The sequence below is a fragment of the Ovis aries genome, chromosome X (genome assembly GCF_016772045.2).
Source record: "Ovis aries strain OAR_USU_Benz2616 breed Rambouillet chromosome X, ARS-UI_Ramb_v3.0, whole genome shotgun sequence".
NCBI classification, from domain to species: Eukaryota; Metazoa; Chordata; class Mammalia; order Artiodactyla; family Bovidae; genus Ovis; species Ovis aries.
The window spans coordinates 118839645-118866010 of record NC_056080.1 but is presented as its reverse complement, the minus strand read 5'-3'; the positions used below and the strand labels follow the sequence as shown (position 1 = coordinate 118866010).

General features: G+C 36.9%; 1 protein-coding gene across 3 annotated transcripts in view; it reads left to right on the top strand.

The window, feature by feature from the left end:
• The window catches only part of KLHL4 (kelch like family member 4), a 137301-nt gene that overhangs the window by 71010 nt on the left and 39925 nt on the right, over positions 1-26366 (top strand). For all 3 annotated transcript variants that reach the window (XM_012107510.5, XM_004022411.6, XM_060408463.1), the window contains exons 2-6: positions 12228-12395; positions 12758-12894; positions 18620-18816; positions 22685-22897; positions 25553-25739. In XM_012107510.5, coding sequence (XP_011962900.2) covers positions 12228-12395; positions 12758-12894; positions 18620-18816; positions 22685-22897; positions 25553-25739 — 902 coding nt within the window. The remainder of the gene's footprint in view (positions 1-12227; positions 12396-12757; positions 12895-18619; positions 18817-22684; positions 22898-25552; positions 25740-26366) is intronic.

The following is a 26366-nucleotide window of genomic DNA, read 5'->3' as shown; positions in this document are numbered from 1 at the left end:
CCATCTTTGCATGAAATGTTCCCATTCTGTTGTTTTCCTCTATTTCTTTGCATTGATCACCAAGGAAGGCTTTCTTATCTCCCCTTGCTATTCTTTGGAACTCTGCATTCTCCTTTGCTTTTCACTTCTCTTCTTTTCCAGCTGTTTGTAAGGCCTCCTCAGACAACCATTTTGCTTTTTTGCATTTCTTTTCCATGGGGATGGGCTTGATCCCTGTCCATAGTTCATCAGGTACTCTGTCTATCAGATCTAGTCCCTTAAATCTATTTCCCACTTCCTCTGTGTAATCGTAAGGGATTTGATTTAGGTCATACCTGAATGGTCTAGTGGTTTTCCCTACTTTCTTCAATTTCAGTCTGAATTTGGCAATAAGGAGTTCATGATCTGAGCCACAGTCAGCTCCCAGTCTTGTTTTTGCTGACTGTACAGAGCTTCTCCATCTTTGGCTGCAAAGAATATAATCAATCTGATTTTGGTGTTGACCCTCTGGTGATGTCCATGTGTAGAGTCTTCTCTTGTTTTGCTGGAAGAGGGTATTTTCAACTTCAGCTTCTCCAGTGTTACTGGTTGGGGCATAGGCTGGGAACACCGTTATATTGAATGGTTTGCCTTGGAAATGAACAGAGATCACTGTCGTTTTTGAAATTGCATCCAAGTACTGCATTTCAGAATCTTTTGTTGACCAGGATGGCTACTCCATTTCTTCTGAGCGATTCCTGCCCGCAATAGTAGAGATAATGGTCATCTGAGTTAAATTCACCCATTCCAGTCCATTTTAGTTTGCTGATTCCTAGAATGTCAACGTTCACTCTTGACATCTGTTTGACCACTTCCAATTTGCCTTGATTCATGGACCTGACATTCCAGGTTCCTATGCAATATTGCTCTTTACAGCATTGGATCTTGCTTCTATCACCAGTCACATTCACAAATGGTATTGTTTTTGCTTTGTCTCTATCCCTTCATTCTTTCTGGAGTTATTTCTCCACTGATCTCCAGTAGCATACTGGGCACCTACTGACCTGGGGAGTTCCTCTTTCAGTATCCTATCATTTTGTCTTTTCATACTCTTCATGGGATTCTCAAGGCAAGAATACTGAAGTGGTTTGCCATCCCTTCTCCAGTGGACCACATTCTGTCAGACTTCTCCACCATGACCCGCCCATCTTGGGTGGCCCCACACGGCATGCCTTAGTTTCATTGAGTTAGACAAGGTTGTGGTCTGTGTGATCAGATTGGCTAGTTTTCTGTGATTATGATTTCAGTGTGTCTGCCCTCTGATGCCTCTGGCAACACCTACCATCTTACTTGGGTTTCTCTTACCTTGGACGTGGGGTATCTCTTCATGGCTGCTCCAGCAAAGCATAGCCGCTGTTCCTTACCTTGGACAAGGTCACCCCTCCGGACATTGAACGTGGAGTAGCTCCTTTCGGCCCTTCTGCACCCATGCAGCCACCGCTCCTTGGATGTGTGGTTGCTCCTCTCAGCTGCCGCCCCTGACCTCAGACGTGGGGTAGATCTTCTTGGCCTCCACCTCTGACCTCGGACACGGGGTAGCTCCTCTCAGCCTCCATCCCTGACCTCGGACATGGGGTAGCTCCTCTCGGCCACTCCTATGCCATTGCAGCCTGGTGCTCAGCCATTAAAATGAATGTATTTGAGTCAGTTATAATGAGGCAGATGAACCTAGTGCCTATTACACAAAATGAAGCAAATCAGAAAGAGAAAAACAAATATCTTATATTAACACATATATATGAAACCTAGAAAGATGGTATTGATGAAATTATTTGCAGAGCAGCAATGGAGATGCAGACAGAGAACCAACTTGTGAACATAGTAGGAGAAGAGGGTAGCTAGCATAAATAGAGTGTAGCATTGAAACATATACTTTACCATATGTAAAATAGATAGCTGGTGGGAATTTGCTGTATGATTTAGGGAGCTCAAAGCTGGTGCTCTGTGACATTCTAGAGCGTGGGATGGGGTGAGAGGTGGGAGAGAGGTTCAAGAAGGAGGGGGCATATGTGTACTTATGGCTGATTCATGTTGATGTATGGAAGAAACCAGCCCAATATGTAAAGCAATTATCCTCCAATTAAAAATAAATACATTTTAAATAATCAGTGAATGTTAATTATTGCTTTCACTTTTGTTTCATATGTAATCTGTATATCCCAATGAAGGTGGTCAAACACTAGCGCTGAACATGCTGTGCACTTTTCTACTGCCAGGCATCTGGCTCAGAATTGCTATTATTTCACTCAGGGAAGACCTTCAAAAAGGGTCTCACTGCAACCAAATGCTAACTACTTTGACTTTCTTTGTCAAGTCACTGTCAGGTGAAGTCTAGAACTGCCCTTCAGACTAACGCGGAGCAAATTCTTCGCAATGACTCAGTTCCCAGGTGCAGATTTCTCTTTTCTCAGTTTTTATTGCCCATACCAGGTTTTGTAAATGGCCTATGATTTTTCTAGTGTTTAACTTCTATTCCTAGTCTACATTTTACTTTGCTACTTCTACCTTCCTTCAAATATGTTATGAGAAATTTAGCTGGGCAAAATAACAGCAGAACAACACTTACAAACTTTTGTTCACCTTGCTGTCCATTTCTAAAACGTCTTTCTCATTCTTTTCTGCTCAGCCAGAACATGTCCATCCTTCAAGGCTAAGCTCACCTATATTCTTACTGTATCCTTCTAAAGCTATCCTTATTGTTTTTTGCTGCTGCTTTCACTGATCATTGTAGTACTAGATGGTGATTATCATGATGAAATTATTATGATTGTAGTATCAGTGCTGGTGCTTTTGGTGACTATGATAGCTAATATTTAATGAGTACTTCCTGTTGCATCATTTAAAAAAAAATCTTTGGAGTTGGCACTATTTTACAGATAAGAGGAGTTGAGCATTAGGAAAGATTAGTAAATTTCTTAAAGTAATTAACTAAGTATTGGAATGGAAATTGAGACTTTATCTGAGTAAAAGGTATAAGTTCTTAATGACTACACTACATTGTTTCCTCTCAAATTTTATCAATTTTTAAAACACAATTAATGTAATTAATATTTAATAAATTGTTGACATCTCATGTGATTTTGTCATTTATTATTATAAAATGCATGTAGTCTCTTTCAGCAAATGTTTATAAGCTAATGGTGAAAAGAACCTAACCTTATCATATTCAATTTTATATATGGCTTACATTAGTTTTCTAGGACTGCCATAATGAAATACCACAGACTTGGTTATTTAAACAATATAAGTGTCAGTTCAGTTCAGTTCATTCACTCAGTCGTGTCCGACTCTTTGTGACCCCATGAATTGCAGCACACCAGGCCTCCCTGTCCATCACCAGCTCCTGGAATTCACTCAAACTCACGTCCATCGAGTCAGTGATGCCATCCAGCCATCTTATCCTCTGTTGTCCCCTTTTCCTCCTATCCCCAATCCCTCCCAGCATCAGAGTACTTTTTCTTAATTCTGATAGCTAGAAATCCAAGAGCAAATAAATTTTAGAATCTCAGATGAAAGTAATTTCAACTTTGATGCATCATTTATAATAATTAAATAACAAAATTTTGAAATATATTGTCTGAAATATTAACAACTGATAAGCCTTCATAGATGGCAAATGTTTTGGATTGAATGGAAACATTTTAGTCTCTTGTTTTATATTATCTATATATAATATTTCTTTACAAATAACAATTTCAGTAATTTACAACAGATAATATCTTAAAATATGATCACATATGATATTGGGCTCACCAAAAATTTGTTCAGGTTTTCCCATAACATTATACAAAAACCTGAATGAACTTTTTGGCCAACCCAATATATTAAAGACTTACTTGACTTGAAACAAAAGAATGCATCATTTCTCCAGAGAAAAATCTATTACTTATTATAGATTTAAAATGTTGCTTAATTTATGTCACTCAAAATTATGATATCTGCATGACTACAAGTTTATATTATGTGCATAGCTATCTTAGAAAGAAGAAGTTTTAAGTTTGTGATTTGCTCTTGAGATTTAATTTATCCACTTCCAAGACTCCAAATGTAGTAAAGTTCAAGCTGTGTTTGTGCTCAGTCACTTCAGGTGTGCCAGACTCTTTGTGATCCTATGGACTGTAGCCTGCCAGGCTCCTCTGTCCATAGGATTCTCCAGGCAAGAATACTGGAGCAGGTTGCCACGCCCTCCTTCAGGGGATCTTTCCGACCCAGGGACTGAACCTGTGTCTCTTACGTCTTCTGCATTGGCAGGTGGATTCTTTATCACTAGAAAGTTCAAGCTACAATAGCATTTAATATGTGCATAAATTAGACATTAATATGTGCATAAATTAAACATTTTAGGACCTAAGGCAACACCATTATAAGAAGGCTAAGTTTCCATTGGATTTTGCAGGTGCCATTAAGGTCCCAAATCAATTGACTTTGAGTTAATAAAGGGAGATTATTCTGGGTGGGCCTGACCTAAACAGATGAGCCAGCCCTTAAAAGGGACTGCACCCTTGCTAAAAGAAGAAATTTGAGTCACCACACCACGGAACCTCCTGCTGGAATTGAAGAAGTAGACTACCATGTTATGAGAGGGCCTATGGAGAAAATCCTGATGGAGAAAAGACTTTGATGCTGGGAAAGATTGAAGGCAAGAGGAGAAGCGGGTGGCAGAGAATAGGATGGTTAGATAGCATCACTGACTCAATAGACGTAAGTTTGAGCAAACTCTGGGAGATAGGGGAGGGCATGGAAGCCTGGCATGCTGCAGTCCATGGGGTCACAAAGAGTTCAACAAGACATCATTCATTGTTGAACGATAACAACAATGGAGAAACCCAAGTGGCAAACACCTGCAGGCAGCCTCTAAGATCTGGAGCTACCCTCACTTGATGACTACAAGAAAATGTGAACTTCAGTCTTACAGTCAACATGAACTGAATTCTGCCAACCGCGGAGCCTGGAAGAGGCCTCAACACATATGAGATTGCAGTTCTAGTAGATTAATGCTATCTGTGAGGTAATAGCTGGCCATTGTTTAAAGTCACTAAGTTTGTGGTAAATTGTTACGTAGCAATAAAAGTTGAATTTTCATTGAACAACAACAAAAAAAGAAAAGTAGAACTTACAAAAGAAAAACAAAAAGTATGAAGCTACTTGTGAAATGCTTAAACATTAATTTATGCACTCTGTTAGCACTACCTGGTTCTTTTTTTTTTACCTTTTTTAAAATATGGATCATTTTTAAAGCTTTTATTGAATTTGTTGTAATTTTGTTTTTGTTTTATGTTCTGGTTTCTTGGCTGTAAGGCATGAGGGATCTTACTTCCCTAACCAGGGATTGAACCCATACCCCTTGCATTATAAGGCAAAGTCATAACCACTGGACCACCAGGAAAGTTCCTTGCTCTGTGTTATTGCAGCATTTGAACTATAGTAAAAGACACATTCTCTAAAATAACTACATTCAGATTTTCAACTTCAAACTCAGAAGCTTGCCAAGAATGTCTTTACAAAGTATGCTTTAATTTTTTTAAGTTTATGTTTCCAAACAGCCTTCCAAAGTGGCCTCCAAAATTAATCAAACCCTCACCATTTTTTAAGATACCGCTTCTCATTTTTTCTTAAAGTAATATTTTACAAAAGAGCTTTGCAACAAAGATCTTAAAGTTTTGTTTTTCTGATATCTGTTTTACTGCTAATCAGAAAAATAGGAACTTAAAGTATTCTTTTTTTAAAATACAAATTTATTTATTTTAATTGGAAACTAATTACTTTACAATATTGTATTCATTTTGCCACGGTGTACATGTGTTTCCCATCCTGAAATTAAATAAAAATCATACTCTAAAGCTTCTGTGATGTCAGCACAATGATGAGTTAAGAAGCTCTAGACCTTTGTCCTCTATGTAAATATCAAGTAAACAATTACAGATTGATTTAAAAGGCTTTTGAGGAGCTTTGGAAGGAAATCAAGGATATACAGCAGTCAAGCAAATCAATAAAAAGTCATATTCAAATCAATAGGAAAATTCATGGCATTGATGCTTGCTCTTGTACCAGGGTGGCACAACACAACTGGGCGTAGGCAACTTATTTCTTGATTTCTCCCTCAAGTTATAAGAAATGAGTGAACTTTTTTTGCTACATTCTGCCCTATCCACATGATATGCAACAAACTGATCTCAGTATTGGCTAACTCAGTGCTCAGATGAGAATACCAGTGTGGTTTGAATCCCAGGTTAGAAGTCACAGAAAGCAGTAGCAGGTACCACAGCATGTGAAAAATGTAGAAAGACTATAGACCTATGGAAAGCTGGTGGCAAGAGATTATAGGCAAAGGAATATGGTAGAATATTTAAGGCCCAGCAAAGAAGCAGAGGTGAGACTTAGAGAAATTAAGACATGTATAAGCAGGTGTGTGTATGTCAGATTGGTATTAAAATGCACACATGCAAGTCCACAGAGAGGCATTCTCAAAAAAGGCCTGAAAAGACTTCATCCTTCATGCTGGGTAGATTAGTGAAAGACATCCCCCACACTGAACCATCATGCAAAGATTAGGAAAAGTGGCTGTTTTTCAAAATACCCAGTTTTAGCAAAAGATCATAAGACATGCAAAGAAACATGGAAACATAGCTCATTCAAAAGGAGCAAAATAAATATCCAGAAACTGACCTTAAAGAGCCAGATGTTTTAAAATTTCTGGACAAATAACTTAAACAATTTTCTTAAGTATCTTCAAAGAGCTAAAGGAAAACACAGAAAAATAACTAAAAGACGTCAGAAAAGCAATATATAAACATAATAAGGATATCAAGAAAGAGATAGAAATTACCAAAAAAAAAAAAGAAGACAAACAGAAATTCTGGACCTGAAAAATACAATACTGAATTGAAGAATTTACTAGAGAATTTCAATAACAGACTTGAACTTGCAGGAAAAAGATCTGTGAATTTGAAGAGAAGTTATATGAACTTGTGATCATAAGACAAGTTAAATGAACAAGTTATATGAATTTGTGAGTCCTTACAATTATACAGTGGAAGTGACAAATAGATTCAAGGAATTAGATCTGATAGACAGAGTACCTAGAAATATGGACAGAGGTTCATGACATTGTACATGAGGCAGTGATCAAGACCATCTCCAAGAAAAAGAAATGCAAAAAGGCAAAATGGTTGTCTGAGGAGGTCTTTCAAAAAGCTGAAAAAGGAAGAGAAGCTAAAGGTAAAGGAGAAAAGGAAAGATACATCCATCTGAATGCCAAGTTCCAAAGAATAGCATGGAAAGATAAGAAAAACTTCCTAAGTGATCAATGCAAAGAAATAGAGGAAAACAATAGAATGGGAAGACTAGAGGTCACTTTAAGAGAATTAGAGATACCAAGGGAACATTTCACATAAAGACGGGCACAATAAAGGACAGAAATGGTATGAACCTAACAAAAGCAAAAGATATTAGTAAAATGTGTTGAAAATACACAGAGTTAAACTCGCTCAGTCGTGTCCAACTCTTTGCAACCCCATGGACTGTAGCCTGTCAGGCTCCTCTGTCCATGGGATTCTCCAGGCAAGAATATTGGAGTGGGTTGCCATTTCCTTCTCCAGGGGATCTTCCTGACCCAGGGATCGAACCCAAGTCTTCTGCCTTGCAGGCAGACTCTTTACCAAGTAAGCTACAAGGGAAGCCCCAGAAATACACAGAAGAATTACACAAAAAAGATCTTCATGACCCAGATAACCATGACAATGTGGTCACTCACCTAGAGCCAGACATCATGGAGTCCAAAGTCAAGTGGGTCTTAGGAAGAATCGCTACAAACAAAGCTATTGGAGGTGATGGAACTCCAGTTGAGTTATTTTGAATCCTGAAAGATGCTGCTGTTAAGGTGCTGTGTTCAATATGCCAGCAAATTTGGAAAACTCAGCAGTGGCCACAGGACTGGAAAAGGTCAGTTTTCATTCCAATCCCAAAGAAAGTCAATGCCAAATAATGTTCAAATTACAACACAATGGCACCCATCTCACATGCTAGTTAAGTAATGCTCAAAATTCCCCAACCCAGGCTTTAACAGTACATGAACCAAGAACTTCCAGATGTTCAACTTGGATTTAGAAAAGGCAGAAGAACCAGAGATCATACTGCCAACATCCATTGGATCCTAGGAAAAGCAAGAGAGTTCCAGAAAAACATCTACTTCTGCTTTATTTACTATGCCAAAGCCTTTGACTGTGTGGATCACAACAAATTGTGGAAAATTCTTCAAGAGATTTGAATACCAGATCATCTGACCTGCCTTCTGAGAAATCTATACACAGGTCAAGAAGCTAGAACTGGACATGGAATAGCAGAATGGTTCCAAATTGGGAAAGAAGTTTGTCAAGGCTATATATTGTCACCCTCTTTATTTAACTTATATTCAGAGTACATCATGCAAAATGCTGGGCTGGATGAAGCACAAGCTGGAGTCAAGGTTGCCAGGAGAAATATCAATAACCTCAGATATGCAGATGACACCACCCTTATGGCAGAAAGTGAGGAGGAACTGAAGAGCTTCTTGATGAAAGTATAAGAGGAGAGTGAAAAGGTTGGCTTAAAATGCAACCTTCAAAAAACTAAGATCATGGCATTTGGTCCCATTACTTCATGGCAAATAGATGGTGAAATAATGGAAACAGTGAGAGACTTTATTTTCTTGGGCTCCAAAATCACTACAGATGGTGACTGCAGCCATAAAATTAAAAGACATTTTTCCTTGGGAGAAAAGCTATGACCAAACTAGACAGCATATTAAAAGGTAGAAACATTACTTTGCTGACAAAGATCCTTCTAGTCAAAGCTATGGTTTTTCCAGTAGTCATGTATGGATGTGAGAATTGGACCATAATGAAAGCTGAGCACCGAAGAACTGAGGCTTTTGAACTGTGGTGTTGGAGAAGACTCTTGAGAATCCCTTGGACTTCAAGGGATCAAACCAGTCAATCCTGAAGGAAATCAGTCCTGAACATTCATTGGAAGGACTGATGCTGAAGCTGCAGCTCCAATACTTTTGGCTACCTAATGTGAAGAACTGACTCATTGGAAAAGACCCTGATGCTGGGAAAGATTGAAGGCTGGAGGAGAAGGTGATGACAGAGGATGGGATTGTTGGATGGAATTACCCACTCAATGGATATGAGTTTGAGAAAGTTCCTGGAGTTGGTAATGGACAGAGAAGCCTGGTGTGCTGCAGTTAATTGTGTCACAAAGAGTCAGACATGACTGAGCAACTGAAATGAACTGAACTGGTATGAAATTATCAAATCTCAAAAACACAAAGAAAAAAGTGAAAACTGTGAATGGAACCTTAGAGAATTAAGAACTATCATCAAACAGACAATATATTCAGAACTAAAGTCCCAGATGGAGAAAAGGGAGAAAATGGGCAGAGAGTTTCTTAGAACACTTAATAGGGTCTTGGACATATGTTATCAATGAATACTTGAATGGAAAGGTGTTTAAAATGTTTCACAGTATCACCCCATATATTGTTCATTTACAAAAGGAAAAAATGTACTTTAAGTAAACAAAGATCTGACAGTTACCATCTTAAAAAAGTAATCATCTTAGCATCACCAGCAGTGGGGCAGCTTGACATTCTGTATCTCTACTGATGCACTAAGAGATGCACCACAGAGTGAGAATTTGTAATTTAAATCTACTAAGAAAAGAAAAACAAACAAAGAAGCAAACAGAAAAATCCAAGTTTTAGGACATTCTACAAGAATTCAGAATGGTTGAAAAAGTTCAAGGTCATAATGGAAAGAAATGCCAGAAAGAAGTATTCCTTATTAAATTAAAAGAGGAAAGACAAAAAAAAAGAGAAAAGACATAACCTGATGGGTGTATAAATTTTGGCTAGATCCTGGATGAGGAAAAAAAATTAAAAGACATATTAGAACTATAGGGGCAATTATTCCATATAAATCTATCATATTAGATTTTACTGAGCTATTGATCTCAGGTGTTGCAATGGCACACCTTAAGATGTGAAGTGAAGTGAAGTCACTCAGTCGTTTCCGACTCTTTGCGACCCCGAGGACAGTAGCCCACCAGGCTCCTCCATAAGATGTAGAATATCCTTATTCCTAGTAATAGTTATGGTGAACAATGTTGGATTTGTGATCCCTGAAGAAGATTTAGCTTTGGGACCAGGGACCAGGCTTGATCACTCAAGACCTTTTGTGTAGCAGAGTTTTATTAAAGTATAAAAAGGGATAGAGAAAGCTTCTGACATAGACATCAGAAGAGGGATGGAAAGTACATCCAGTCACTAGTTTTATCAAAGCCTTATATACTTCTACCAGACCTACTCCCAGGACATACATCTTAAATTATCAAGATTAGAACTAACAACAGAAAAGTCTTACCAGACACACTCCCACAATATAATTTGAAGATAACAGGATTAGTCAGAATGTTCTTAAGAAGGAGAAACATGTCCTTGAGCAGGATACATTGTTGTGATATAGTTTAAGATGAGTTGTTTTGTTGTGTAATCATTAGCTCTGAGCTGAGAGAAAATAATGTCTTATGTAACTAAGACAAAGCAATGTGGAAAAATTGTCCTTTTCGAGCACTGTGCCCCTTTCTCCTCCTCAGAGACCCTGGAATTCTTATCAACCTACCTAAGAATTGACTCTTTCACTAGGAGATAAATGCTTATATATTCAGGCATGAAGTGTCATATTGTAATAACTTACTTTCAAATGATTCAGTAAAACAGATAAAGTACTTTTGGTAACAGTTAAAAGTTGGCAGGTTTGGGGAGATGTTATGCTTTTGTTCTTTCCCTTCAACTTTTCTGCATATTTAAAAATTTCAGTGTCAAAATGTTTTCTAAATTCTTGAAATTCATCAAGACCATTAGCATAAATTCATCTGTTCTATGATTGTGATTTGTGAAAATACAAAGTTGTAACCAGTCAATTAATAAATATGTATTGTGCTCCTACTTATATACTTAAAAATAAGAAATAAAAGTAGTGAATTCCCCAAATTTGAGGAGAGATATAGATTTGAAATACAAGTATCTAAATGAACTTTTTGTAGGATAAACCAAAGAGATCCAGACACACTGTAATGAAACTGTAAAGGACAGAGTTGTCTAGAAAGCAGCAAGAAAGAAGTGACTCAGTACATACAAGGAATTATCAATAAAATTATCAATAATTTTCTGAGAAGAAACCTTGCAAGACAGAAGGCAGTGGTATGATATACATTTGTCCCTCAGTATCCATGGGGGATTGATTCCAAGACCCACCACAGATACAAAAATCTGTGGATGGGTTCAATCCACAGATATGAAGGGCTTGCTCTAAATAAAGTGCTGAAAGAAAAAAAAATCTTGACTATTCTGTATCTGTAAAAGTGGTCCCTTTTACATATGGCTCAGTGGTAAAGAATCCACCTGCCAATGCAGGAGACACAGCAGATGCAGGTTCCATCCCTGGGTCAGGAAGATCAGCTGGAGGAAATGGCTACCCATTCCAGTATACTTGCCTTGAAAAATCCCATGGTATGACTTAGTGACTGAGCATGCACGCAACCTTATCATGGTAATCATTTCACAATATATATGAATATCATCATCACACTGCACATCTAAAACTTACTCAATATAGTATGTCAGTTATATCTGAGTAAAACAAAAACAATATAAAAGGTGGGAATATGTTTATTTTCTTGATGGGAAACAACTGTAAACAATATCGTGGAACTCTCAGGCTTGAGATTCTCCAGGAAATATTTCTGATGTGCAATGAATACTTTATGGAGAAGCTCCAGAACATAACAAATTTGAAAAAAATATTTTAAATTATACCTACAATTCTACCATATCATGCCTAATGATTTAACTGTGATGTCAATAAAATTTTTAAAAAGTGGTTTGTATTTTGAAATTTATGTTTGTGCATATAAAGTTAGCATGACGTCTGCAGCTGTACTATACATAATTAGATCCATGGTTACATTCCAGATATAAATACTAACCATGACACTTCACTTTAATGGAGGTTAGGGAGCAATAATAGTAAAATATTTAGGATTGGTGGGCAAATATTGTTTACTTTAATTCAATTTATTTCTTTTAGAAGTGATGTGCCTAAATGTCCATTGGATATTTGCACACTCACTAGGAGAAACAAACCATATTCTCACACTTATCTCCCTTTCAGATTGGCTACACAGCATGCTGAAGACATGAGTGTTAGCAGATTTGAGGAGCAGTTCCATGCTGTAAACCATGCACAACAAACTCTTCAAAAAATGGAGAACTACTTGAAAGAGAAACAGTTGTGTGATGTGTTACTCATTGCTGGACATCTCCGGATTCCAGCCCATCGGTAAGTACTGAGTATAGCATGTGTGAATGAGAAAGAATCAGTCCATTAATTACAAATTGGAGCTTTTAAGAAAATAGATTTTTATGTCATTATATTAAAAATGCACTAGCCCATATGATCCATGTCACCCTGTGATATTTAGAAGAGCTAAACATTAGAGAAATTAATGAAGAAAAGCAGCACAAATTGTCTAAAGAAAATAAACTTAATTTACTTTTCTAATTTAACTATACTTGACTGACATATGAAATATGTACGCAGAAAGCATACTTATCAGTATTACACATTTACTGACTGTATTTCATGCTTTTCAGTGAGATTATGGACTGTTTTAAATTCCTATGAAACATTCCTATTTCTAGGTTGGTTCTTAGTGCAGTGTCTGATTATTTTGCTGCAATGTTTACTAATGATGTGCTTGAAGCCAAACAAAAAGAGGTCAAGATGGAAGGAATCGATCCTAATGCACTTAATTCCTTGGTGCAGTATGCTTACACAGGTAAGTGCTTGGTATGTATTAACTCATTCAATCCTCACAATATCTCTACATCATATAACTCACATTATTATTAGCCTGTGAGTCTATTATTAGTGAGAAAACTGAAGGATAGACCAGTTAAGTAAATTTCCTAAGGTAGTAAGTGATAGAGTCAGTATTTAAATTTAATAGTATAAAAGAGGAAGAGGTAAATAATATGCTATAAAATTTGGGGCCATGAGAAAATATAGCTATATTAACACAAAGTTACAAGAGCATGTCTCTCTGTCTCTCTCTGTGTCTAATGTGAATACATTCTCATTTGTAAAACTAAGAGTGGAAAAAGAATATTCTACCTCTATAGATTTAGCTTCATTTCTTGAAATAATAATGTCATATTTACTCAAATCATAAAACAAAAGTAACAGGAACAGTTTGGGGGCCAAGAAACATTTATTCATTCATTCATTCCAAATTTATTGAGGAATGATTGACAAATATAATCATATATATTTAAAGTATACAACTTGATGATTATATATACATAGAGCTTCCCTGGTGGCTCAGACAGTAAAGAATCCACCTGCAAAGTGGGAGTCCCAGGTTCAATCCCTGGGTTAGGAAGATCCCTGGAGAAGGGAATGGCTACGCACTCCAGTATTCTTTCCTGGAGAATCCCATCGACAGAGAAGCCTGGAAAGCTATTGTGCATGGGGTTGCAGAGTCGAACACGACAGAGCAACAAATACATGCACATGCATATACATCAATTCAGTTCAGTTCAGTCACTCAGACGTGGCTGACCCTTTGTAACCCCATGAACCGCAGCACTCCAGGCATACCTGTCCATCATGAATTCCCAGAGTCCACCCAAACCCATGTCCATTGAGTAGGTGATGCCATCCAACCATCTCATCCTCTGTCATCCCCTTCTCCTCCTGCCCTCATTCTTTCCCAGCATCAGGGTCTTTTCAAATGAGTCAGATCTGGTGGCCAAAATATTGGAGTCTCAGCTTCAACATCAGTCCTTTCAATGAACACCCAGGACTGATCTCCCCCAGGATGGAATGGTTGGATCTCCTTGCAGTCCAAGGGACCCTCAACAGTCTTCTCCAACACCACAGTTCAAAAGCATCAATTCTTCAGTGCTCACCTTTCTTTATAGTCCAACTCTCACATCCATACATGACCACTGGAAAACCATAGCCTTGACTAGACGGACCTTTGTTGACAACATAATGTCTCTGCTTTTTAATATGCTGTCTAGCTTGGTCATAACTTTCCATCCAAGGAGTAAGGGTCTTTTAATTTCATGGCTGCAATCACCATCTGCAGTGATTTTGGAGCCCAGAAAAACAAAGTCAGCCACTGTTTTCACTGTTTCCCCATCTATTTCCCATGAAGTGATGGGACCAGATGCTATGATCTTAGTTTCTGAATGTTGAGTTTTAAGCCAACTTTTTCACTCTTCTCTTTCACTTTCATCAACAGGCTATTTAGGTTTTCTTCACTTTCTGCCATAAGGGTGGTGTCATCTGCATATCTGAAGTTATTGATAGTTCTCCTGGCAATCTTGATTCCAGCTTGTGCTTTCATCCAGACCAGCGTTTCTCATGATGTATTGTGCATATAAGTTAAATAAGCAGAGTGACAATATACAGCCTTGATGTACTCATTTTCCTATTTGGAAGCAGTCTGTTGGTCCATGTCCAGTTCTAACTGTTGCTTCCTGACCTGCACACAGGTTTCTCAAGAGGCAGGTCAGGGTGTCTGGTATTCCCTTCTCTTTCAGAATCCTCCACAGTTTATTGTGATCCATACAGTCAAAGGCTTTGGCATAGTCAATAAAGTAGATATAGATGCTTTTCTGGAACTATCTTGCTTTTTCGATGGTCCAGCAGATATTGGCAATTTGATCTCTGGTTCTTCTGCCTTTTCTAAAACCAGCTTGAACATCTGGAAGTTCTCAGTTCAAGTATTGCTGAAGCCTGGCTTGGAGAATTTTGAGCATTACTTTGTTAGCCTGTGAGATGAGTGTAATTGTGCAGTAGTTTGAGCATTCCTTGACATTGCCTTTCTTTGGGACTGGAATGAAAACTGACCTTTTCCAGTCCTGTGGCCACTGGTGAGTTTTCCAAATTTGCTGGCATATTGAGTGCAGCACTTTCATAGTATCGTCTTTCAGGATTTGAAATAGCTCAACTGGAATTCCATCATCTCTACCAGCTTTGTTCATAATGATACTTCCTAAGGCCCACTTGACTTCACATTCCAGGATGTCTGCCTCTAGGTGAGTGATCAGACCATCATGGTTATCTTGGTCATGAAGATCTTTTTTGTACAGTTCTTCTGTGTATTCTTGCCACCTCCTCTAAATATCTTCTTCTTCTGTTAGGTCCATACCATTTCTGTCCTTTATTGAGCCCATCTTTCTTGAAATAGACTAGAGATCTCTTCAAGAATGATGGGCTCAATTAAGGACAGAAATGATATGGACCTAACACATATACATACATACACATATAGTGGAATGATTATCAAGATCAAGGTAATTCACACATCTCATATAGTTAACCCTTTTTCTGTTGTTTTGTTGGTGAGACCACTTAATATACACTTTTAGCAACTTTCAAGTATGAGTAGCCAATGCTATGTTGCTTCAGTTGTGTCTAACTCTTTGCAACCCTAGGGACTGCAGCCGGCCAGGCTCCTCTTGTCCCTGGGATTCTCCAGGCAAGAATACTGGAGTGGGCTGTGTGCCCCCTTCCAGGGGATCTTCATGATCCAGGGATCAAACCTTCATATTCTATGTCTCCTGCATTGTCTGATGGATTCTTTACCACTAGCAACACCTGGGAAGCCTGCAGTACCCAGTACAATACTATTAACTATAATCACCATGCTGTACTTCATATCCTAGAACTTGTTATAACTGAAAGTTTGTACCCATCAATCTACTTTTCCCCATCTTCCCTTCATGCCTCTATTTCATATACAAGTGATACCATATAGTATTTTTCTTTCTTTATCTTATTTCAGTTAGCATAATGCTCTCCAGTTTTATCCATGTTGTCACAAATGGCAGAATTTCCATCTTTCTCATGGTTGAATATTATTCTTGAGTGTGTGTATCACATTGTATTAATTCACTAATCTGTCAATGGACATTTAAGTTATTTCCATATTTCATGAATAATGCCAAACAAACATAGCAGTTCATGGGGTTGCAAAGAGTCACTAACGATTTAGTGACTAAAGAAAAACAACAAAACATGGGAGAGCAGCTACCCCTTTAAGATCCAGTTTTCCTTTCCTTTGGAGTGGAATTACTGGACCCCATGGTAGTTCTTTGGCCACCTGATGTGAAGAACTGACTCATTTGAAAAGACCCTGATGCTGGGAAAGATTGAAGGTGAGAGCAGAAGGAGATGACAGAGGATGAGATGGTTGGATGGCATCACCAACACAATGGACATGAGTTTGAGTAAGCTCTAGGAGTTGGTGATGGAGAGGGAGGCCTGGCGTGCTGCAGTCCATGTGGTCACAGAGATGGGCATGACTAAGCGACTGAACTGAACTGAACTGATGGTAGTTCTAATCTTTAATTTTTTTTTTTTAAAGAGCCTTCTTACTGTTTACCATAATGGTTGACCCAATTTATATTTTCACCAACAATGTACATGGGTTCTCTTTTCTCCAAAGCCTCACCAACATTAACTGTCTCCTCTCATTTTGATAACAGCCATTCTAACAGGTGTGAGGTGATATCTCATTGTGGTTTTGATTTGCATTTCCCTGATGATTAGTGATGTTAAGCATCTTTTAACGTATCTGTTTGTTATTTGTATGTCTTCTTTGGGGGGAAAAATGTCTATCCAGATTCTTTGTCCATTTTTAATTGTATTATTTGCTTTTGTGCTATTGAGTTGCAGATATTTTCTCTCATTCTGCAAGTTTCTTCTCAATTTATTTTTGTATCTTTGCTGGGGAGAAGTTCTCTAGTTTGATGTAGTGTCACTTGTTTGTTTTAGCTTTTCCCCCTGTGCTTATGGTCTCTTACCCAGGAAATTATTGTCAAGATCAAGGAGCTTTTATGCTGTTTTCTTCTATGGGTTTTATGGTTTCACTCATTGAGAAATGAATATCATTCTTCATAACCAGGCCAAGTTTCAATGTCTATGACAGGTGAAACTTTATACCTGATTTGGAGAATAGTTTGTACTTCTGAGTTTTATGAGATAGAGGTAGGGCTCTCCTTTCAAAATCCAGATAGGAAACAATACATGAAAGTCTGCTAACGGACTGGATCCCTTTACAACATATTTTAAAGGCTGAACCAAATACTGTAATATTCTATTTAATACTTATGCAATTAGATAGAATCTATATTATGGTATTTTAGAAAGCAAAATTATAAAATAATAATTCATAGTTTATATGCTGCCAAATCGCCTCAGTTGTGTCCGACTCTGTGCGACCCCATAGACAGCAGCCCACCAGGCTCCCCCGTCCCTGGGATTCTCCAGGCAAGAACACTGGAGTGGATTGCCATTTCCTTCTCCAATGCATGAAAGTGAAAAAGTGAAAGTGAAGTCACTGAGTCGTGTCCAACTCTCAGCGACCCCATGGACTGCAGCCTACCAGGCTCCTCCGTCCATGGGATTTTCCAGGCAAGAGTACGGGAGTGGGGTGCCACTGCCTTCTCCGTCATAGTTTATATAACCCATATGAAATATTCTTTACAACTTCTCTAAGTGAGGCTAAAACAAAAATATAGAAATATAACTTATCAAAATAATATATTTACAATGATTTATCAGTAACTCTTGCTTAAAAATAATGATGCATCAATAAAAATTAAACAGCTTAAATTGCTCTGATCTTGATTTTTAAAAATCTTTATGGATATTTTAGCTGAATCTGTTTTTATACCTAAGAAAATAATCATATAAGCAGTTCTTTATCTGAGGACACTTGGCAGTATTTTCTTTCTTTTAAAGAAGTGCTAGTGATTAATTCCAGGCATAATATTTGAGCAAAGTCACCCTAATCAGCTAATAAATGCAGATGCAAAAAAAACCTGACATATAAGCTTAATGTTCTTATATACCAAGACATTTTCCCACACAAATGACAGTTACCTGTATAGCCCATCATGATCCTTATGTGAAAGTGAAAGTTAAGTATCTCAGTCATGTCCGACTCTTTGCCACCCCGTGGACTGTAGTCCGCCAGGCTCCTCCATCCATGGGATTATCCAGGCAAGTGTACTTGAATGGGTTGCCATGTCCTTCTCCAGGGGATCTTCCCAACCCAGAGATTGAACCCAGGTCTCCCACATTGCAAGTAGATGCTTTACCATCTGAGCCACCAGGGAAGCCCCATGATCCTTATGTAATATATCATAAAGTTTCTTGAGTCCTAGTGTAGACAATATTTGATATTAGATTTATATACAGGTCTAAGATGGTATATAAACAAGAAATTGCTGTTCTTTGCAACGATGGTACTCACAGGTCTTTTGCTCCAGTTGTTTTTCATAATCTTGCTCCTTTCAGCCATCTTGTTAGTGTTTGTACAGACTCACTTGCATATATTCACCTCAAATGGCATTCCCTAAACAGTCACTGTACGCTAGAAAAAAATAGCCCTATTAATGAGATAAATTGAACATTTTAGCTCTCTAGCATATTTGTGTCTTTTTTATGGAATATATAATCATTTTTTAACTTTTCAAACAATCTAGGTGTCCTGCAATTGAAAGAAGATACTATTGAAAGTTTGCTGGCTGCAGCTTGTCTCCTGCAGCTGACTCAAGTCATTGAAGTCTGCTCCAATTTTCTTATAAAGCAACTCCACCCTTCAAACTGCTTAGGGATTCGATCATTTGGAGATGCCCAAGGCTGTACAAAGCTCCTAAATGTGGCGCATAGATACACAATGGTAAAATCAATTGATTCATGTTGTATTTATAATATATTAACACAATGTTTACGGAGAAGGCAATGGCACCGCACTCCAGTACTCTTGCCTGGAAAATCCCATGGACGGAGGAGCCTGGTAGGCTGCAGTCCATGGGGTCGCTAAGAGTCGGAGACGACTGAGCGACTTCACTTTCACTTTTCACTTTCATGCATTGGAGAAGGAAATGGCAACCCACTCCAGTGTTCTTGCCTGGAGAATCCCAGGGACGGGGTAGCCTGGTGGGCTGCCGTCTATGGGGTCGCACAGAGTCGAACACGACTGAAGCGACTTAGCAGCAACTTAGCAGCAACACAATATCTAACCTAATGAAATGTTTACTGATATGTGTGTTTAGAACCATTCCAAGGTAAAGATTATAATGTTGGGATAACATTAAAAAGCATTATAGATTTATATAATTTTCAAATTACTTACACATAGTAAATATTAGCTAAAAATATTGGTCTGGTTGATCTGTATACAAACAAATTTCACATTTTTTAAGCTAAAAAGATTTAATTAAACCTCAGAACTTTGAGAAGTGAAAATATCAGCAGTAATTAAACTGGACAAGTATATATTTCAAGTAGAATCCACAGTAATAAGACTAATAATTTCCCTGATGTTTTTATATTATTAGAATTTCATAAAGTTGTACAAATTATTGTTTCTAATGAAATTTAGATATCATTCGGTATATAAAAAGGAAATATTAATGGCTTAGTGTTAACTGGAGGAGCTTTAGAACTGTCAAAATTAGTAAGTCAGACCATTCTATTGAATGGACTTATTATTTTCCAATTAAAATATGTATTTTGGTTTAAAACAATTCACAGTTCAATTCCTTAATTAACTTAAAGTCCCTCTCAATTCTACTAGTAGTTACAATAAACTAAATCAACATGTTTAGTGTTAATTCTATAAAAGTTGCATTGGATAAGACTACCTTTATTCAGTCAAGTGACAGTGACATGAAATATAGATTATCTGTAGGGAGACAAGTAGACAGAGGATATTAGATAAATCCTTACCATTCATGCTAAATCAAATTAAAAGATAAAATTTCAAGCTAAGAAAATAGCTACATTTATTTAAGATTCAAAAATAAAAGACTAGTACATAAAAGTGAACAATAAAGAATCACAGCTAAAAGCAACAATAAAATTAATATTACAATCCCATAATTGAGATATATATAATTAAAAAGTATTTCTAGAGTTTTATATAGACCTCAAAATTTTCAAACTTGCAATATTTAGATTCTCTAAAAAAGTTCTTGTAAAACTTCGCCTCTGTTCTTCCCACCCTTGGTCATTTTTCAATATTTGAAGTTTTAAACATGTTCCTGAAATGATACCGTATTATAATGGATTGACATTTTAACATGTTATTTAATTACGCTATTTATATTCATATGTCCTAAATAGAGATGCCATATAAATTATAGAACAGCAGTTCAAAGGTTAATCCTACTACAAAAGCCAAACATGAGAACTTCCTGTTAAATTACTTAAATTCTTGAACTATGTATTAACAGTTTCCTGTCTGGTATCTTACTCTTGCTGACAAAACACATTCTGATAAACAGCTTGAATTATTTTTGTTGCTCAAAATGGACTTGTCTTCCTTTTCCTATTATGTGACTGAAACTGAATGCTAAAGCAGGATGTACATAAAAATGCAACAATGTTGTCCCCTTTAAGCTCTCTTTAGTTATTTTAGTATCTATTATAAATTTGGTAAAATATGCCAAGATCATGCTATAATAATGCTTTAATAATACTGTATTGATAGTATAAAATGCAAATAACTTTAATGTCTAAGAATAATGTTGATCTCTAAGAATTTAGTCATTTGAACCATAGACTGAATAAACAGATTGTCTTATCTAATGTGAGTGGGCCTCATCCAGAAATATCTTCACAGACACACCTAGAATAATGTTTGGCCAGAAGACTCCAGGGCTGAGTCAAGTTGACACATAAAATTGACTATCACAGTCATATAAATAGTAGTCTGCATTGATGAAACATTCAGGAAATAGGCTATATTCATTTAATATTATTTTACACAACATAATTGTGGATTTTAAAAGATGAATACCAAATCAAGGGCACACACACAAAAGACACTTGGGAAGGTGATTAGAAGAAAGCATTTACCTTGAAATTAGGAGTAAAATAAATCAATTTAAAATTAATCTTTAAGCTTGACTAAGTATCTGTTTTATAGTACTGGATATTTCAGTGCCATATGTATATAATTTAATTAGCCATTAAGGTTTTACATACTAGGCTAATCTTCTGCTTTTTTTCCTCTCTCTCTCTATTTTTATTTTATTTCATCAGACAGTAAATAGGAGAACGAGATATGGGATCATGCATAACAGTTATACAGCTTCAAAGTTTACATACACTATCAATAATAGGTAGCCATAAGTTTTGGAGTGTTTTATCTTTTTCTTAACCCTTTCATAAAAATTATGTCATTTATGAAAGTCAGTTGCAGTATCAAATAAAATGAAGTAGACCCGAAGGCATAGATGTGAGTCCACGCTTAGCCATTTACTGTGCAGGAGATCAAACCAATTCACAGCCTGTTTAATTACACTTTCCACAAGATTGCATTGGTGTGACTTAATGTTTATAAAAGAAATTTTTAAAGTGTGAAATGCTGTACAAATGTAATGAATCATTAGTACTAATACTATTAGTATTAGTTACTAATTAATTACTAGTTACTAATACTATTAGTATTTTAGTACTAACTTCACCACTTTGCTATAGGTGAGAGGGTTTTCAACAAGGAACATCTGCTATAGTAAATTCAACAGTTCTCCCCCTGGTGCTTGTCTTAGTCACAAGGAGGCTCTTTGTCAAAAAAGGCAAGTCAACTTGGAATTTATGGTCTTAGAGCCTCCTGATGGGACTATCAAGCTTGATGACTGGTGTATGAAGAATTTTGTTATTAGGTTAACTGAGTTTCACAATGAATAAACTCAAGGGGATGAGTGGTTCATTGGCAGAAGTCTCACCTCCCACAATGACTAAACTCAGAATGGAGATGAAAGAGTGATCTGGTTTATCCAGATCCCCCAGTTATAAAGAGGCTGTCTTAAGCTGCTTCCAAAATATCAGTGTACTAGGCAATATAAGTTACCAACTAAACAGCTAAATGCAAAATAATGAGATAAGAATATTCCTTTATATCAATTTCAAAAGTATATTTTACTGAATTTAAACTTAAAATCGTCACTATGAAAAATATTCGAAATGGTAATTGTGTTGTCAAATAAATATATATAATATTATAAATAGAAAAAACATAATAATGTTTTGATTTTAAAAGTTGAAACATAACTGCCTGAGATTTGATACTTGACAGAAATACAGCACAAATGACAGAAGGGAGAATTAAGGTAAAATATATAAAAATTGAAAGATAGCCCCACTATTTATCCCTCAACAAACAACTCCATAAGAGTCACTTTCAGATAAACCTTAACTTGTAGATCTTTATTCATTATAAAATATACCTTTGCCTTGATTAATAGATCGTGTTTTTTCACAAGAGGAAGGAGTTTTTAATTGACCTCTTTTTTTCATCGTGAAATAATTCAGTATGTTGCCCCCTCAAATGCACAGCCTCTCCCAGGCCTTCTTTGATTCCTCAGCTTCAGAGGACACATCCGACCCCCCTCTCATGGGCAGCAATAGCATCTATTTTTTATAAATGCATATATCTATCTCTCTGACTTTTTCTGAAGTTTAACAAAGTAAAATGCTTTGATAAACTTATTTTGTTAAGAAGTTAAAGCACAAAATTTCAGTAGATCTCTCTTTTCTAGGAACACTTCATCGAGGTAATACAGAACCAAGAATTCCTCCTCCTTCCAGCTAATGAGATTTCAAAACTTTTGTGCAGTGATGACATTAATGTGCCTGATGAAGAAACCATTTTCCATGCTCTAATGCTGTGGGTGGGGCATGATGTGCAGGCTAGGCAACAAGACCTAGCAATGCTGCTTTCTTACATCAGATTGCCGTTACTTCCACCACAGGTATGGAAACTTACTCAGGTAATGGAAATTATAATTCTAAATGACAGCTGGACATTAATCTATTCCTTACTTCCCTGGTGGCTCAGACGGTAAAGCGTCTGTCTACAATGTGGGAGACCTGGGTTCGATCCCTGGGTCAGGAAGATCTGCTGGAGAAGGAAATTGCAATCCACTCCAGTACTATTGCCTGGAAAATCCCATGGACAGAGGAGCCTGGTAGGCTACAGTCCATGGGGTCGCAAAGAGTCGGACATGACTGAGTGACTTCATTTATCTGTTTTATATGGAATTTCTAGTACAGGATTTGTTTCACAAAAGGACAAATACAGCCTTCAGTTAGCAATATTAATAATGATAAGAGAGAGGGGAAAGAAAGTTTAATAAAAGACCTACAAATAATCTCCAAACTTTAGCATACTCGTTAGTTTCAGTTTTCTCTCACCAAACAGCGCTTGTAACAAGCAGGGGAAATGACTAAAGCTAACTCTTTTTCTTTTCCTACCACCTTCTAGGAAAGGTGATAGTAATTATTACAGTAACATCCCAGAGGAGACTCTAGGAAGGAGTTAGATTCTGAATAAAAACTACTAACTAACATGAGCAATTAACTGCTATGATTGAAACCATATTAAAGAGTTTCAGATGCACTAGAGCATCATTATAGTCAGTAATCAACTTTTATTGAAATACATAACAATGCTATGTTAGTTTCAAGTGTATGGCAGATTTTATATATATATAAACTGAGCATAACACACTCCAGGACCATCCATGTTCTTGCAAATGGGAATTTTTTTAATGGCTGAGTAGTATTCCAGTGTGTGTGTATACACCACATCTTCGGGTGAGTAGGCTTATGTCTCTTCTCAGTTAGTTGTTTCACCTGAGGCATCCCAGGATTAGTGCCTGTAGTCTATTGGATAGGGGCAAGTCTGGCTGCTATTAAGCTAAAGGGAAGTTTCCAAAATGGCCCTTGCTAGGACCAGTGTCCACATGGTAGAATGAACTCCCACAATGGTTGCTGCCCATGTCTGATTCTAAGGTGAGCTATCTATTGCCTTTCCTGGTGACTCTAAAATCAGCTGGTAGCTCTTACCCTGTCTCCTTTCAAGTTCCTGTTTTTTCCTTGGATCCCAAACCATGTGAAATTTTGTGTGTTCCCTTTAAGTATAGAGTCACTATTTCCCACAGCCCTCTGAGTCTCCTGAATATAAACCTTGCTGACCTTCAAAGCTAAATAGTCTGGAGTCTTCCTGGTACAGGACACCTGGACTAGGGAGCCCAGTGTGGGGCTTAGAACCCTCGCTCTTTTGAGGGGTTGTAATTATTCTCCTGTTTGTGGGTCAGCCACCCGAGGATTCTGGGTCTTGACTGTACCAAGATTCTATCTCTCCTACCTAACTTGTGGTTCCGTCTTTACATCTTTAGTTGTAAATGATCTTTTCTGGTAGATTCTGGTCTTTTTTTTAAATCAATAGTTATCCTGGAAATAGTTGTAATTTTCATGTGCCCAGGAGAAGAGATGAGTTCAGAGTCTTTATTCTCTGCCATCTTTGGAACTCCCAGTATATATTTACTCTTAAGACTGGAAGCTTGTTTGAAACTCAGCTTCTCAGGCCCCCACCACAAACCTACTGAAACAATTTATGCAGCTGAAGCCAAGGAATCTGTATTTTAGCAAGCTTTTCAGATGACTCTTAAAAATTTGAGGTGCACTGGTGTACAGGTTCAGAAGCCCTTAATTTTATACTTCATAAAGGAGGTACCTGGAATCTCACCAGCCAAGTCAAAACAGTGATCCATCAGAGATAACAAGTGGGGTGAGAACAGAGCTTAGGTTAACCAGTGCAGCACAGGAAACTTCAGGGAAGTTTTATGGGGTAAGATTAGTACCTCCTTTCCAACAACCTGATTGCTGTTGCTGACAATGTCCTATGATAGATGATGTGGACTTCAAACTTCTAAGAATCAATCTAAATGACCCTTGGAAAAATTCTAAAAAGGCTCGTAACTTCTCCTCAACTAGTCTCAGGAAGAATACTTTACCTAGATTTTATTTCATTCAATTGGGTCATATTATCTGTCAGGCAACATTGGTTAGAAAAGATTGATGTCATATACTACTGACAATGAATCACCTAATTACTAATACATGTACTTCACCTGTGAATACATGTACATATATAGATAAAAAACACCTGCTTTGTGCTTTGATTTGATGATAAAGATGCAGCCCCCATGGTAATATTACTTTAATTGTTCATGTTTGCTCTACTTCCCTTAAATCAACCACAAATTTGATTGTTTCTCTAGCTACATGCAGTAGGACAGGAGATGCTTGCTTTGTGCAGACATAGCCATTTACTTCACTTTCAGTAACACATTTTATGAGTGCTTTTTCACTTTTACTCCTGGAGATTGTATGCAAAATACATATTCAAATGAGGAATGATATGTCAAATAAATTTTCATTAATAAATTAGTTGCTACCATGAGGCTTTTAGTCATAAAATATGTTACTTAAGTAACTTAAAATATTAAATAATAACACATACATTAGAATTAGCTTGAGTTTCCTGCAAAATTATATAAATGGAAATGTTACTTCTAATGATCTGCTCTTTACTTCATATACCATGCATCATTACTTTTTAGTTACTGGCAGATCTTGAAAACAGCTCCATGTTTACTGGTGATCTTGAATGTCAGAAACTCCTGATGGAAGCTATGAAGTATCATCTCTTACCTGAGAGAAGACCCATGATGCAAAGTCCTAGGACAAGGCCTAGAAAATCAACTGTGGGAGCACTTTATGCTGTAGGAGGCATGGATGCTATGAAAGGTAACAGAAGCAAATTAATTACTCTTAACACCCTCTAAATTGTGAAGGCAGTATTAAAGCCATATTGAAATGTGTACATCTAAAGCTAATTTTTATAAATAAAGTAATATAAATTTTCTGATACCTTTTTTTTTACTATTGCCTTATGGGATATAAGCCTTTCATTAGATTTTCCTTAACTGTTAATAGGTACTCTTTCTCTTATGACAGAAATTTATTTTTCTATGATAAAATTAATTTCTTTATATTGAAGTATAGACTTATTATATTAGTTACAGATGTACAGCATGATGATTCAGTATTTTTTTAGACAATACTCTAAGTATTACAAGATAATGGCTGTGATCCTCTGTGCTATAAAATGTATCCTTGCTACTTGTCCATTTTATTAACAGTAGTTTGTATCTGTTAATCCCATACCCCTAATTTGTCCTTCCCTCCTTTCCTCTCATTTTTAGTAACCACAGGTTTGTTTTCTATAATATATGTGCGTATCTCTTTCTGTATTCAATATACATTCATTTGTGTCAGTTTTAGGGGGATTTCACATATAACTGATATCATGTAGAGATTTATATTTGTCTGACTTACTTCAAAATCATAATATTGTCTAGGCCCATCAATGTT